Source organism: Necator americanus, chromosome III, assembly GCF_031761385.1.
Source record: "Necator americanus strain Aroian chromosome III, whole genome shotgun sequence".
Classification (NCBI taxonomy): domain Eukaryota; kingdom Metazoa; phylum Nematoda; class Chromadorea; order Rhabditida; family Ancylostomatidae; genus Necator; species Necator americanus.
Window position 1 is genome coordinate 10041813 of NC_087373.1, and position 14975 is coordinate 10056787.

At 41.5% G+C, this 14975-nt stretch overlaps 3 protein-coding genes across 3 annotated transcripts; all 3 read left to right on the top strand.

Annotated features, from left to right (window-relative positions):
* Window positions 1-657: 657 nt before the first annotated feature.
* Window positions 658-3046, top strand: RB195_009137 (uncharacterized protein; the record flags this gene model as incomplete). The annotated part of the gene is made up of 2 exons (XM_064195985.1): window positions 658-921; window positions 2918-3046. The coding sequence occupies 2 exons, from the start codon at window positions 658-660 to the stop codon at window positions 3044-3046; spliced, it is 393 nt and encodes a 130-aa protein (XP_064047130.1).
* A 3261-nt stretch (window positions 3047-6307) lies between these two features.
* RB195_009138 (uncharacterized protein) lies at window positions 6308-6691 on the top strand (the record flags this gene model as incomplete). Its single annotated transcript, XM_064195986.1, has 1 exon — window positions 6308-6691. The coding sequence occupies one exon, from the start codon at window positions 6308-6310 to the stop codon at window positions 6689-6691; it is 384 nt and encodes a 127-aa protein (XP_064047131.1).
* Window positions 6692-8344: 1653 nt separating this feature from the next.
* On the top strand, window positions 8345-13517 carry RB195_009139 (uncharacterized protein; the record flags this gene model as incomplete). The annotated part of the gene is made up of 4 exons (XM_064195987.1): window positions 8345-8540; window positions 8631-8748; window positions 8915-8990; window positions 13095-13517. The coding sequence occupies 4 exons, from the start codon at window positions 8345-8347 to the stop codon at window positions 13515-13517; spliced, it is 813 nt and encodes a 270-aa protein (XP_064047132.1).
* Between the last annotated feature and the right edge of the window lie 1458 nt (window positions 13518-14975).

Here is a 14975-nt window from a genome sequence, read left to right on the forward strand (position 1 = left end):
TAATAGTTTTTTATAGTAAATAAACTGAGAAATAATTTTACTTAGTGAAGTAGAAGACGAAATATATGCTAAAATCTACTTTTTGCGAGGACAAACTGAAAAATTATGATATTTTCTGATAAAACTCAATGGTTTGGATGACTCAATGGAGTTCATGGCTGAGAATTCCTCGAAAGAATAGTAATGGTGTTTTCGAATCCTCAGAAAACGAAAAACATGGGAAAATTTGTTTTTGTTGAGGGAAACGGGAAAAATTATGTTTCCTTTTTATAGAGGTCATTTTGGTGTGGATAAGTCCAGGGAGTTCCTGGTTATGATTTCCTCAAAGGAGTAGGTACACCTTTCTTATTCTTCTTAACAGGTAACCGACTCTCTCACGCGGACCTTTCTGGAAAAGCCGGCAACGATCTTCAAACACCTTATCCGCTAGCTGACACGCTGCATGCGATACCATATGGTCGATTCACCTGCACGATTCCGGCCGAGCCGTCGCGGTGCACGGCCGCTTCCGCTTTTGGAGGTGCCGTACCGCTGTAATTATCGCTACGTAACGTCGTCGCACGAGCACCCATCCACCCACCCACACACGTGCCGCCATGAACTCCTTCACAGTTTCTACGCACTTCTTCACGGCGATATGGATTCACTTCACAGCAGATGACACCACCACCACCTCCTCCTTCTCCTCTTCGGCGGAGAACCGCTCCCGTCCCCGTGTCCCGATCGAAAAACTCCACACAACTCGACGAGAGAGCGCTATGGTGTATGCGGCCTTTGTGTATGCGTGTGTGCGACACAGCCAGCTACCGTAACCCCGCTGCTGCTGCTGCTGCACGCGACACGGTTGACGATGAAAAAAAGTGGTCGGAGCAGAGTTTGTTTTCGTCCTCGTCCTCCTCATCGTCACAGCTACGGAATATGGTATGTGTGTATGTGTGTGTATGTATGTATGTGCATGGGTGTGTGTGTATATGTATGTCCGTGAACGGGCTTCGGCTGCGGCTGCCGCGAATAATTGGCTGTCTCTGCTCGGTCTATAATTGCATACCGCCGCTTTGCTGTTACTGCTGCTGCTGCTGCTTTCCCCCCCCCCCCCACTTCAACCGATGCCGCCATCCATGCTTTGCGCCCATGAGAATCAATAAAGGAAAAAGCATAGGAGAACTACGGTAGTCGGTGTTGGTGATAACGTTACTCAAAGAAGGAAAGAAAAAATTGGTCCCCCGTTGAGCCGAAGCAGCAGGTGTTGATGATGGCCACGGTGATTACGGTGCCATCGGGAAAGAACCAGTGGTGGCGCCGATGGCGCTGGCGCCACCTGCAGACACTGGCGTCGCTCATCTAAGGTGTTGACTATCTGTAGGATATATTCTGACGACCATAGAGCAGCAGAGTAGCGGAGGTGGTTGTGAACGGGCGAATAACCGCTAGTATTGCTATGAGAAACGTTTGGACGACACATAATTTGTGATTAGGGTATTTTTGATACTGTAGAAAAGAAATATACATCTTATGATTGTGAAAAATAAAAAAAAATCCCGAAGAAGACTACGGAAAACACTAGAAAATCGCAAAAGAAATGTTCACTCGAGAGATGGAGCTGAACAAATTCCGGAAAGAATAAGCTAACTTCACATATTGTAGTATGTTCGGAAAAAAAAACTGGAAAAAAGGAAATTAGAAATAAGAAAAGAAAAGAATTATGTTCTGGTTTCAATTGCATCAAAATTCCTGAAAATCCAAAATTCTTTGCGAAAAAGCGAATCCAGAAGGGAAGCATAGTACAACGACTCAAAAATGAGTGGAATTAAAAGTCCTAAAAATTTCTGAACTGAACCTCTGTGAAATTTTCTTTTCAGAACAACATATGAGGAGATTTTCAGAGTGAAAAAACTATAAATGATAGTTGTTTTTTTAATGAGTACTTTGTGATAATTAAAGCAATTATATCGCTTTTAGCTTGAAAAAAACGAGACACGTTTCAGGAAACTTAGGACCTTTATAATTACTTTGCGGAATGAATACTATTAAAGCTTATTTCCATTGTAACTTTTCAGCAACTACTTTAATTTTGATTACCCTCATAAATGCGTTTGGCGTATTAGAAATGGCTCCCGGAAAAGTTTAAAGTTTTTCAAGTGGTGTGAAAGAAATGAGCAGAAAGAGACTAATTATGACAGACCAACGTAGTGATTTCATATCAGCTCAATCCAGTAGGCTTAAAAAATTTCTGGATTCAATCGCATTTGAAGGATTTTACACTACGTGTTTAAAGGATTTTCAGTCTTTTTCTCTAAGATGCGAGTGCTAGTAAAGCGCCTATGCGCCGAAATTTGGCAAAAAAAAATAAATTTTCTTTGGACAAATAATCGAAATGGTAATATTTCCAAATATTTCCAGACTTTTTGGCTGAAATTTTCATAAATCACTGTATGACTACAGATTTCTACGCTTTTTATGGATAATCCTAGAAAAAATAATTTAAAGCTTACCAAATCATACTGTATGTGTTTTATTTTTAGACAAAAGACCACATCAAAGAGTTTTTACAAGTTTTACTGTGTACGCGCTTATAGACAGAGGTACATACCTCGGTGAGAAATTTGAGGAAATTTATCCTGATCCAGAAAAAAAGAATAGTAGAAACACAGGGATTGAACTGAATAATTTGTAATACATTCGCAAAAAAAACCTAGCCAAGAAAAGTCTTTCCCGGTTCTCTTTTTCAGCAATTTCCTTGAAAGACTGGATTTTTCAATCGTCACCACCTCCAACAATGAACACAGCTGTCTATCAGCTGTTCCTGAGCTGGTGTTCTCGCTAAATTTACATGCTGTGGGGAGGAAAAACGGCTACCGTAACCCCTCACACACACAGACGGACAGACAGACAGCACTTCAAAACTGGTCGTGTGCAGTTCGTTGATGTTGGTGGTGGTGGTGGTGGTGGCGGTGATGTTGGTTGTGCGATGTCGCCGGGCAAAACACTCACCACCATACACGGTCACCAACAACGTCTGCTGTACGAAAGCAAGCCAAAACACTAAGAAAAAACCTGTTCAAAATCCCGTACAGAGTCAGGAGGTACCGTAGGACAAGTATGAGGATGAGAAGTGAAAATATATGTATGTAGGAACGAGTGACCAATGAACACCAGTAGTAAGTAGTATGAATAAATCGTAAAGCAGCGTTACACTATGCATACATATGTGTCTATGTGTTGATTCTAAGGAAGAGGTGTCAATTACATGTGGAAGACTGGAAGACTGGATTTTATGGTCGGTTATTATCCCGAAGGTTTCGGATGGAACAACGACGACGGGTTGTAATGACAGGTTGCCGCCGGTGATCGGTTGAGGCGAATGTTTTATGAAGGAAAACGGTGAAGGAAACGTTTTCTAGGATAAATCTTTCAATTTTTAAAGGAATTTACAAATTACGAACATTAACCCTAATAACTTATGTTAATAAGTTAATTGCAGAAGAATATATGGTTTTTTTAGGGCCTAATATCTTTCAGAAATGTTTTCTTTAAGGAGTTTTCTAAGTTTATGAGTTGAATGAGCTTCCCTTCTCACCTCTTCTGCTCTCCTGAAACTTCCCCATTCCAACCTTCCTCTCCTCCGGATTCAGTGACATCATAGCCACCTGCGTTGACCTACAAAACCACCGCCTCAAAACTCAGATGTGAGAAATTCCCATCACCGATCAAATGCGAAAGTTCACACCACATCTAAGGTTCTATGAATCTCACATCAACCTGCTTAGGTCATCGCCTGAGGTGCGAACAAATTTTGACCTTTGTTACTGAATGCCATCCGCAAAAACCACTGACTACAGATTTCGGGAAGCGTTCACTGGACTCGAGTTCATTTTTTATCGATGATTTCACCTCGCCTTCGTTCAAACTTTCTAATTCTTCTTTTAGAAACATTCTGTAGAAGAATTATTTGAAAAAAAACAATTGTTGTACAAAACAAGAGTTTCTAACGATGATGATAACTCTTAAATTTTTCTTGCCTATTTTTCTCACAAAAATACAGAGAAAATCGAAAAAAAATGCAAAATAATGAAGAAGAGCATGAAGAAAATTGAATTTTGTGGCTCATTCAAGAATACATTTTTGAAATGTGCTGGTTCGATACGTTTCAAAAATAACAAACCATTGATGAGACTGGGAACTCCTTTCATATGTAGCAGGAAAATTAGACATGTATAGAATACATTTTCTTTCTTTTCTTGTTTTTAAAAAGACTTTCTTGTTTTAAAAAAAAATCCTTTTTTCCTAGCGGAAAATCAAAAAGTCAAAATAAATAAGATATAGGATAAAATTGGAAAATGGATCGTTTCGCCTCTACCTAAACGATCCATTTTTGGATTAGCCTTCCTTGAGGCTCAAAGTTATACATGAATTCTACGATAAACAAGAAATGTTTGCTGAAAAGTAAACACAGACATGGTTGTCAAAGAACAAGAAAATCTGAATGAATGGATTTTTTCGCACAGAAAAATACGCTTAGAATGATTTTTTTTCTCCGTGAAAATCCATGAAAAAAAAAACTAAATCTTCAATAGGCTCTAGGAATTCACTGTTCGCCACTGAATTTTCCCGCTTTTTCTCTCACCTAACACATTCTTCTTTGAAGTTTCCCTCAGGAACAATTGTCCTCATTTACAAGTATTATTTACCGAGTAGTTACCTGCGTAAATCCTTCCCCTTCAACCTCACTCAAGGCAGGGTTTAAGGGGTCAGACAGACCTCTTGATCGTGTAATTATGAGGTGCATACAATGCGAAAGCAGCGGGTGTTCGGAAATAGTATGGAAATATGGGAGGTGGTAGAGATAGAGGCACCGAAGACAAGACATACACACACACGTCGAAAATTCGAGTTTTCGTTGCATCGATTTGACGGTGGAGTTACAGTGAAGAGTGAGGATGGCTGTGTGCATGTATTACGGTAGAAATTGGAAAATATGGAATATTTTTAAGAGTTTTCAAGTAAGGAGATTCATGGATATTCAAGAGATATATTGGAATAAGGGAAACAGAGAAACGCAGAGTCACAACACTGGGTCCCACCGGACAGAATGGGACAAGGACGAGTTTTTCTGGGATATGGAAGCTGTACAAGCTGTTGTACCGCTCCTAAACGAGGAGGATACGAACCGCAGAGCAGCACCTCGGCTGAAAACGACTGAAATGAGTGAGAGCGGAGCGTTTGTGTGTATGGGGGGAGAGGGAAAATGGGCAAATTATCGAGTCCCACCAAATTACGGCCAATCACCTGCTAATAATACGGTAATTTTGTCGATTGCTTTGCGGGTGGCAATTTCGTGTAACGGAATGTGCTGCGCCGCCGCCGCTGCTGCTGACACGACGACGACGACGACGATACGACGACGTCGCCGCTGCCGCAGTCATCGCCGCAGGCGAGGCTCACATGAACCGCAGGTAACCATTATTTTCACCACTGTTTCAGCCGAGTTTTCTTTCCGTGGTCTGCCACGAGGAGATTTTCCAAACCGGGGAAAAAGGTTTTGAATTGCACGGCCTTGTGACGATAATTGCTTAGAGCATACGAAAAGGAATGTGTGTGTGTGCGAGTGAAAAAAGTCTTCTGGAAAAAGTCTATTGAGAACGAAGTACTGAAAGTCCTTCATAGAACGATTCTTTGGGAAATCATGGCGGAGAAAACCAAAGAAATTTTCGGTCATTTAAAGAAGAAGAAAAACAGATTTTTTTTTTGCACAAATTTATAATCGCTTTCTTATCCAGAAAAATGTATTTGTGTGGGAACAAAGCAGATTTTCTATTGTTTAAAGGTTTCCGTTTACTTCTATCTGAGAAATTGAGTGTTTTTGACAAGAATTCCATAGATACTCCTATTTTTGCTGTCATAATAAATTTTTCAGGATTCTTTAAAAGTACAAAATTTGCAACTGTGATCATTGGGAAGAAATAATCAAAAATATTTATCTCATAACACTTTTCTCATGTATTAGAGAACAAAAATGTATCGAGGAAGAGGTAAAAGGTGCAGTTTATGAGATTCTGGATTCGATGGTCTCAGTTTTGAAGCTATAATAAAATTTAAAACGATTGAAAACGAAAACACAAACGAGAGCCTTACTAGAAGAGTAGGAAAACTGTAAATTCAAGGATAAAGAGAGAAATGTGACTCGAATAATTTTTTTATCGTCTTGTAATTGTTCGTAGAGCTAAAAAATCGATAAAAGCCGGCGAAACTGCAAAGAATCATAAGGAAGACAACGAATGAGCGAATAAGTAGATCATCAACGTGGTGAATGTGTTCAGCCGTTGTTAGTTGGTTGGTCGGTTGGTCGGTTGGTCGGTCGGTCGGACAAGTAGTGACTTCTGAAGGGCGGCGGTATTGGGGCTCCGGCCGGTCAATTATTAGCAACTATCCGCAAATTATGTGTCATTTTGCGAGCAATTTCGTCTCCCCACCAGCCGTAGCGAGCGCTGCTCAACGCAGTTTTCAGTACTCTCATTGTCGTCCTCGCTCTCTGGATATGCCGCTATTTCGCATCGGCCAATCCAAACTTCCCGTTCACATTCCATCATTCGTCATATGGAAACGCAGTCAGGCCAGCCGGCCGGCTGCCCTGACTCGGCGACGTGAGTGTGTGGAGGAGAACGATGCCGGTGAAGCAGCGGCCGAACCGTAAGCGCACGACAACGGCGATTGACGCCATCAAACGCTCACAGCCGTTTAATTTCCGGGATTTACCTAGGTTGTGCATCCACAGGAAGTTTAAGTGCAACCGGAGATGAAATACTGTTGTCGTTTTATGTAAAATGTTAGATGAACAAGAAATTTCAAACGAGAAACGGGATACTGGCTGAAAAAAACTCCTAAATGAGACTCTAGACGAGACGGCAAACCATTACCGAAGGCTACGAAAGGGGAAATTATCGGGAAAATAACGTATAATTTCCGGATATTTGCTATTAATTGACTGATACGTACGAAACACCGCCCTCATTTAATTCCACTTAAGTTGACGACGGTAAATTTTGGGTTTTCTTTCAAATGTGGAAAATGTGAGAAATTTCCGGAACATTTCTGCGATGCATGCATGAAATTTTGGGAACTTCTACGTGGAAGAGTAAATCAAAGCGGTTTCGTTCGTAAGCGCCAATATGCCGGGAGTATTTATTGATTCCTTACAAATTTCATCGATAATTCATTAATCGGTCAATATTGGGACCCTATTATTAAGTCCTTTTAGCTCTGAAATTAGTGGGAAAACGAACTACGAGATCCAGTACATACAGGAATTTTAGCTACAGTCAGGTTGAATGAGGTACGGTAATTAGTCTGCATGCTCTAAAAAGGTTAGATCTTTAATATTTCTTTAGTATAATCAACGTAGTTCTTACAGTAATACGGTACGGTGAAGAAGAAGTCTTCGTGGACGAGATTTCGAATCGCTTCACTGCGAATATTCTTTGCTCAGCCAAATATAAAGGCGCTAAGAAGAGAAATAAAATTTTTCCGGTAGTACGGTCGTGAAGAGTTTTTATTTTCTAATGTAAGTAAACAAGTTTTCAGTAAATATGCTGAATCCATAAGTCATTGTGGACGCCCCTATGGATGTCCGGCAGCTTCGCTCCAGAATTTTCAACGGTTATAAGGAAATCAAGGTGTGAAACGATCTAATAAATGGTTAACTGACGTGCAGGCTCTGAATTCGTTGGATGAACAGCCTGGAAAAGAATTAAAACGTAGTGACGCCGCCGAGTCGATTCGTAATTCGGAGTAGGTGTAGGTGTTCGTGTTTTTTTTCTACTCATTCCGGGGTTCTCGCTCGCTTACACACACGAAATCGTTGTGTAGAAGATTGCCGGTGCGGTGCCCGCCAATTAGCTGCAATACCACCAACACCAGCAAATTGCTGATTCCAGCGGGTAATTCGCTAACTATGCCCCGACGTGTTATAATCGCCGACGATGCCGCCCGCCGACTTAAACAACCGTCTCATTGACCGTTCTGTCTCGACACATTCTGATACGTCGGCTCGAGGACGACGCTACATCCACATCAGCATGATCTACTCAAGCACTGATAACGAGCACCTCATCCGGGGAGGGCGGGGCCCCGTCACAGCCGGGGGCGTGGCTTGGCCTGGGGCCACCGCCGCGTCCGCCAATAGCGGCGCGCCGCCTCCGCTCCGCACATAGACTCCGAACCATTCGAAGACTACCACCACTACCCCCACCGTCTCTCTCGTCTCGTCTTCTCATTGCTGTTGCTGTCGTCGTACGAATTCCCGCCTGATCATCATCGTGTTGAAGTCCACATCCAGCAGCGATCACAAATGGACATGGATCAGAAGCCGTTCGTTGATTACGGTAGTTATTGCTATCCGACCGCGGCCACAACGCAAGATTTCACCGCTAGATCACAAGTTTCACCGTATTTCTATAATTTCTCAACGAGTACCGCATCGTCTATGTATTCACAACAACCGACACATTTTATGTATCCGCAAGCAGCCGCTAGTTCACCGGAAGGTACATTTTATCCCGAGTTTTACGATTATAATTACCGGAAGTTGTAATTGGTTGGTGGGATTTTTCATAATTGTTTTCGTATAATTGTAGATCAGATGACGACGAAAATTATCGAAGGTGGTGAGGTGAAAATCAATGGGAAAGGGAAGAAAGTCAGGAAACCAAGGACAATCTATTCTAGTCAGCAATTGCAGACACTTCAAAAACGGTATGTTGATTATCTTCATCTCAACTACTGAGCATAATTAGTTATTTTGAGGATTCGCTCGGGATTTTTCTCATTTATGAAACACTTTTCATGAAATAGTTGTCGAAATACTTGTGAAATTCTATCAGAATTCTCTCATCTCCCAATTATTTCGGATCTATTTCAGGTTCACTAAAACACAGTACTTAGCGCTTCCGGATCGGGCCTCCCTAGCTGCCGAACTTGGTTTAACGCAAACTCAGGTATAGAGTTTATAAATTCGCTCCTTCTTTCCGCATTTCCTACGAATTCACTGCTTGATTTGAATTTTTCTGCTCTAATTTCCCTCTTATCTCCTATTTCATTCATCTGTAACATCTCATGTATGGACATATGTTTGTGACGTTACCGTATTCTGTAGCGTAACTTGATGACCAGAATGTCTCTCCTCCTTTTTTCTCGATTTTCTCGACCCTTTACAACACATGTCCAAGTCTTAAGGATGACATGTGTCGTATTACATGCGGATTTCCAAGGAACCGCTAGCTCTGCGGGACTTCGTTGGTGTTAATTAATCCACAGATTCACGAGGATAGCACCATGCTCATGATGTTGGGGCATAGTTCTCCCCACATGAAAATCCACACACACACCCCACGCACACAATTTCCTTACCTGGCAGGTGGTGAGATGTTATCTTCCGGCAATCAATCACCGTAAGACAACATATGCAGCAGTAACGTATCTGATCGCGCATAGCATGTCACCATGATGTCGTCAGGAAGTCGTGAGGTCATCGGGTTAAAACTCCGCTCGCCTCGCTGACAACAACAACAACGGCTCGGTTGAAAACCGCGCGCTCACGCACACACGAAGCTTTTCCAGAAAGCTCCGAAGCGAGCGGTTATCGTTTTGTGATATCGTTCAACCTGTGATTATACATGCGTGAAACCAATAATTCCCCCATCGCTACCGTATTCCATAAATTGTCACCCTCTTCCGTAGAGTGCAAGCTGAAGCAGAGTTGTTGCTGCTACGGCTGTATGTAGCTGCGACGAGTACGGGCGCTGGAACATTCACGTTGCTTCGATGAAATTTGCAAAATTTCTAAATTTGTGCAATTTTACTTTATTTTACTGTGTACATATGTGCTTAATCTTTCTGGCATCGAGCCCAGTTCGACGTCTACCTCATCACCGCACACGCACACCTCACTCACTCACTCACTCACCACTCACTAAGAGGCCATAATGTGCCTCTGTGATGCCCTTTTACGAGGTGAAATGGCCTTGCGCCAGCTACGTTTTACAATCCGATGTGGTTTTGTGTGAACTGACTGTTCTTTTGTTTGATGAGCGATTGACGAGCGCGGCGCTAAGCTGGTTTGATTTGAATTTATGTTTAAATTCGAATTAGAGTTATAGAGGTTTGGATGAGGTCAGGCACTCTCCTTCACCCGCTTTTGACCATTTATCACTTTTCTTAGAGCAAATATTGACTATTCCTTCATTTTAGCCCGTAAAAATTGCTGAATTTTCTGACTATCAGCTTTTCTTAAGGTACTGTATCAGAAAGTATCCTGTATAAGGTGTTCTTACGGTACTGTAGTAGAAAATGCAAGTATCTTACGCTATCTTATCCCTTCAATGGACCCTACAAATTTTCATCTTATTTCATTTCCTCTTAACACTCAATTCAATACAGGAAAAAGGTTTCGTAGATAAATTTCTCTGAGGGATCCCTGAAAAAATACTCCCATATGTGTTTCCGAGAAAATATTGCTCATTGATGAGCTTCAACTCGACTTCTGAATAGATAATTAGACCATAAAGCTTTTATGACCGCCGTATCATTATGATTTGGTTTGCATTCTCTCGTAATTTCCCATCTGGACCTCGCCTCGCCGTAGTGGATCTCATCTGGTTAGGATGACGAGTATCCATAGTATTTCCTAGCTTTTTGAATCTTCTTCAATATCTGAACAAATTCGATGTTTTGAATTTTTGGAGTTATTTTTATTTTCTCGAGAAAAATAGAAGAAGGTCGTAATTTGGAACTCTCATGGAATAGAAGTGACACCAAAAGACTTTATTACCCTCTGGAACTTATTACCCTCACAACTGTCATTTTCATTTAAAAACAGAGAACAAACTGATTCTTATAATTTTCTCCTTGAAAAAATTCCATCGCTTTCACCTTTTTTTGAGGTCCTCTGGATACAAATCTCCTTTTCTAGCCGAACCACAAATTTCGAGGTTAAGAAATTTTGACATTGACTCTCTCACCCTCAACTGCAACCAATTATCTTGTCAATCATCTGTGAAGAAAAATTGTCAGTTCCTTATTTTTGCAGTTTCCAGAAAAAGTCATATTTTCTCCTCACATGAGATGTTTGAGATGTCGATGTCGAAGTGGGCAAAAGTTGATGATCTCTTGGATCTTTCTTCTGAATTTTCAATAAATTAAATAACATAAAATACTACGAGAACAAGGCACAAAGAAATTTTCTAATTTTTTTTTTTAAAACTGTGGCAGTGACACATTGAAATAACGATTTGTAGATTACGGATTCGTTACGGATTTATGAGCAGCAGGTGTGGTTGGTTGCCTTTGTTGGATTTCCAGTGGTTTTTTTTTGGTGAAATTGTGAATTTCTGGATTGGTCATCTCATGCAAGAATTATTCGCACCCACTTAACAATGTGAATAAATTTCACAACGGTTACTCATCAATCAGGTTGAGGTCAGGTCACGAAAATTCTGGAAAATGAGAGAACCATCCGAACAAATGGGAGAGTTTTTACTGTAATGGTTGACATTCATTTTAAGGATACTATTTTCCATAGAGGACCGTTACCAACATGAAAATTTAGAAATTTCCATCTTCTCAGTGTTTTTAGCATGGATTCCTGAAATTCTTATCCGTGAAATGAGCAATCTTGCATCGCACATGGAATCCGACCAAAATCCAGCACTACCCCAGCAACCAACGTCCCTCTTCCCGGCTACTACCGTATTCGAATTATCATTCTCGACGCTGTCGTATCCGAGCGTCGTACACTGTCTCGTCGGCACGCGTTGCGATTTTCCGCACCGTGGAACACCTGTCTCACCTGGTCGGCCCCTGGCGCTTCTCGGGCGGCGGTCGGCGCTTCGTCCCGCGAAGAACCTTCGGCCGGCGACAACGATGACGACGACCGCGCTACCGTAACCGCCGCGGTCGGTGTCGGACGTGTGGGTCGCGCTCGGCTCGGCTCGGCTGTGCGTAGCGACCTCCAAGCGCCGGCATCCTGACCAATTATCCTACCCTATAACAAAGAACGCTGTAGGACACGCGTGTCCGATGACGGACTGACTGACACTGTGAAAGGAACATGCGTTGAATGAGGATGTAGTGGTGATGGGGAGGGATGAAGTGAAGGACTGTGTACCACAGTGGGAAAAAATTCTGAGAAAGTTCCTGCATTGAGAACACGTAAAGGGAGATGAAAGTGATTTTCTCGTTGGCCACTTACCGTATCCATCGCTCCGTATAGCAAAATCCATGCAAATTATGACCACTCTATTTGATTATGCGATGTATTTAGAATTATCAGAAAATTTCCTTAGAAGTATTTCTGAGATGAACAAAACATTTTTCTGTTACATTGGAATTCTCGGGAGATTAGCGTTTTCTTACTTTTTTGCCACCGAATTCAAATGTACGAATGGCGACAGAAAAATCCTGAATGTCTCTTTTTTTCGGATAAAAATTTGTTTGCCGCCTGTGAAATAAGAATGTATAAAGCATTGTAGAAGTGAAGTAAATATGTCGAAAGGTCTTTTACAGACGAAAAATGGTTGACTTCGTATTCATTTTCATTGAAATATTAAAATAATAAGTAGGAAAAATATTCGTTAAATATTCAATGTCAAAAAATTAATTAAAATATAAAAGGAGCGATTAATGCAAGGATTTCCTTATTTTTCACCATTTCCTTCAAAATTGCGGTGAATTCACCGTGACGACCGTAAAAACCCCATGCTCTCGTCCGGTTATTTTTATTTTTATGGAAAAAGTGTGCAATCATTTTATTTTCCTTTTTCATTGTGAACTTCCACGAATGAAAGGATAAATTGAGATTGTCACAAGAAAAACACTGAAATTTCTTGCTTCCCCAAAATTAGAACAGGTTCCCCAATATTTCATAGAAAAATAAATCTTGTGCTTGCTGACAAAATGTCTGAAACCTCTTGAATTTTCTTTCCCCGAAAAATTTCCACTATTCAAGGCAGTTGTCATTCCTGTTCTATTCTTAAACTTATTTTCCCATCAACTTACCGTAGTTATCGGTGCCTTAAACGGTGAAATCATTCACTTCTTTTCAGGTGAAAATCTGGTTTCAAAACCGTCGTTCGAAACAGAAGAAATCGAAAGGCAGCGTGGAACGAACGTCGGACGAAGAAGGTGAATCCGAGGATCGTGCGGATTCCACACCACCCGAGGAGGGCACCTCCACCACGGCACCGCCGGATTGGCATCATATGACGGGTTTAGCGCCGTCATCGTTACCGTCCGCCGGTCTACCGCCGACCGGGCTTGGTCCGTCCACGTTACCGCCTACCGTACTGCCACCACCATCGCAACAAGCGTCGGTGCCGCCAAGCGGCTTAATGCCACCGCCTTTGAACACCCCGCTTTCCACTTATGATCCCGTCAAGTACTCTTCGGATGAGTTAAAACCGTTTTATGATCAGACCGCTTATTACCAGCCGTATATTCTACCGCACTCAGGGTACAATGGTTACTAGCGCCTATTTTTTTTCTCGTATATGTGTGCGTTTTTTCCCCAAATAGTTAGTTTTATCGCTAATATCCGGAAAGCCGGAACACACGTCCGTCCATTCGGCTACTAACGCGATCACCCCACGAACTTATGCTTTATGATGAATTCGAATGATCTTCACCACACTGTTGTTGGCTCCTCAACCATCGTCGTCCTTTTTTTTTCTTTTTCTTTTTCTTTTTTGGGGCTTGTGAAGCCTTTACATACATACATGAATACATACGCACATCCACACCAATTTCACATCCCTGTGCTTTTCACCAACGTTCTCCTCAAGTCCCTAAGCAATCTTTTACGGATCTGTGTTCTTCTATTTTTTTTAAAATGATTTTTGTCTTCTTCTTTTTCGTCTTCTTCTTCGTATATTGATTGATTGTCCGATTTTGGCTTAACTTATTAATTTGAAAATGATTGATTTATTGATTGATTTCATCGAATATGTTTTCGTGTGGCATTGTGGACCAAGTCTTGCCCCGTCTTTGTCTTGTCAGATTTATTGATTGATTGTACATGATCTATATAAAACTTAATAATGATATTGAACGTGGAAAAAAAAAAGATAGAGAGGAAAAATAGGATAAGGAATCGAATGGATGGATGAAGAGGCGAAAACGGCTAGGAATCGATTCGGATTTCGTCGAACGAATCCCGAAACCAGTTTCTCGACCATAACTCACTAGAGTCACTGTATAATTGCAGTGGTGGGAGGTTGAAGAACGCGAACCCGTCATCGAATATAAGTCATCGTTTTTCCGTGGAACGTAAACCGTGGATCGAGCGATCGAAACAAACAGCGAGGGAGGAAGGGGATACGGTAGGAGAGGTCTAGGATTCGAGTAGTCCGGGTAGCCTAAGGTTCTAGGTGTTCTAGGATACGCTGACGGCAAGCCCCGGCGCATCTGAAGTGTAGATCCGCGACGCGATCTGAACTGACGAGTCCAGCGGCACTTTTAACGCCTGATACCGGGCACCGAGCACCACAATGGCGCCTTTTCTTCAGCCGAAAAAAAAAACAGCGCCGACACCTGTGCGGTGACCTCTTCGCATCTTTTTCGATGTCATTAACACAGAAAAGTTCATTGATTCACAAATATGTAGAGCAGTTATGTGATTGATCGTTTCAGTCGATCCAGCCTTGATTTTAAAGAGGAAATTTTAACTCACTTCCCCATATCTCTTGAGTTAACAAGTTTTGAATTTTCGTTTTCGGCCATTGCTGACAGAAAGCTACTTCTGGATTTGTTGAAAAGAATCGTTTATTTTTGAATATTTCCCTCAAATATTGCAGAGAAAGATTATCAGAAAAAAATGAAGAAAAGTAAGGAAAATAAAGAGAGAAAGAAAAAAGAGAAGGGTGCGACGCCACATATGTGCATGAAAAGAAGAAAGTGTGGAAGAAACTTAAAATTCATTGATTCCATGT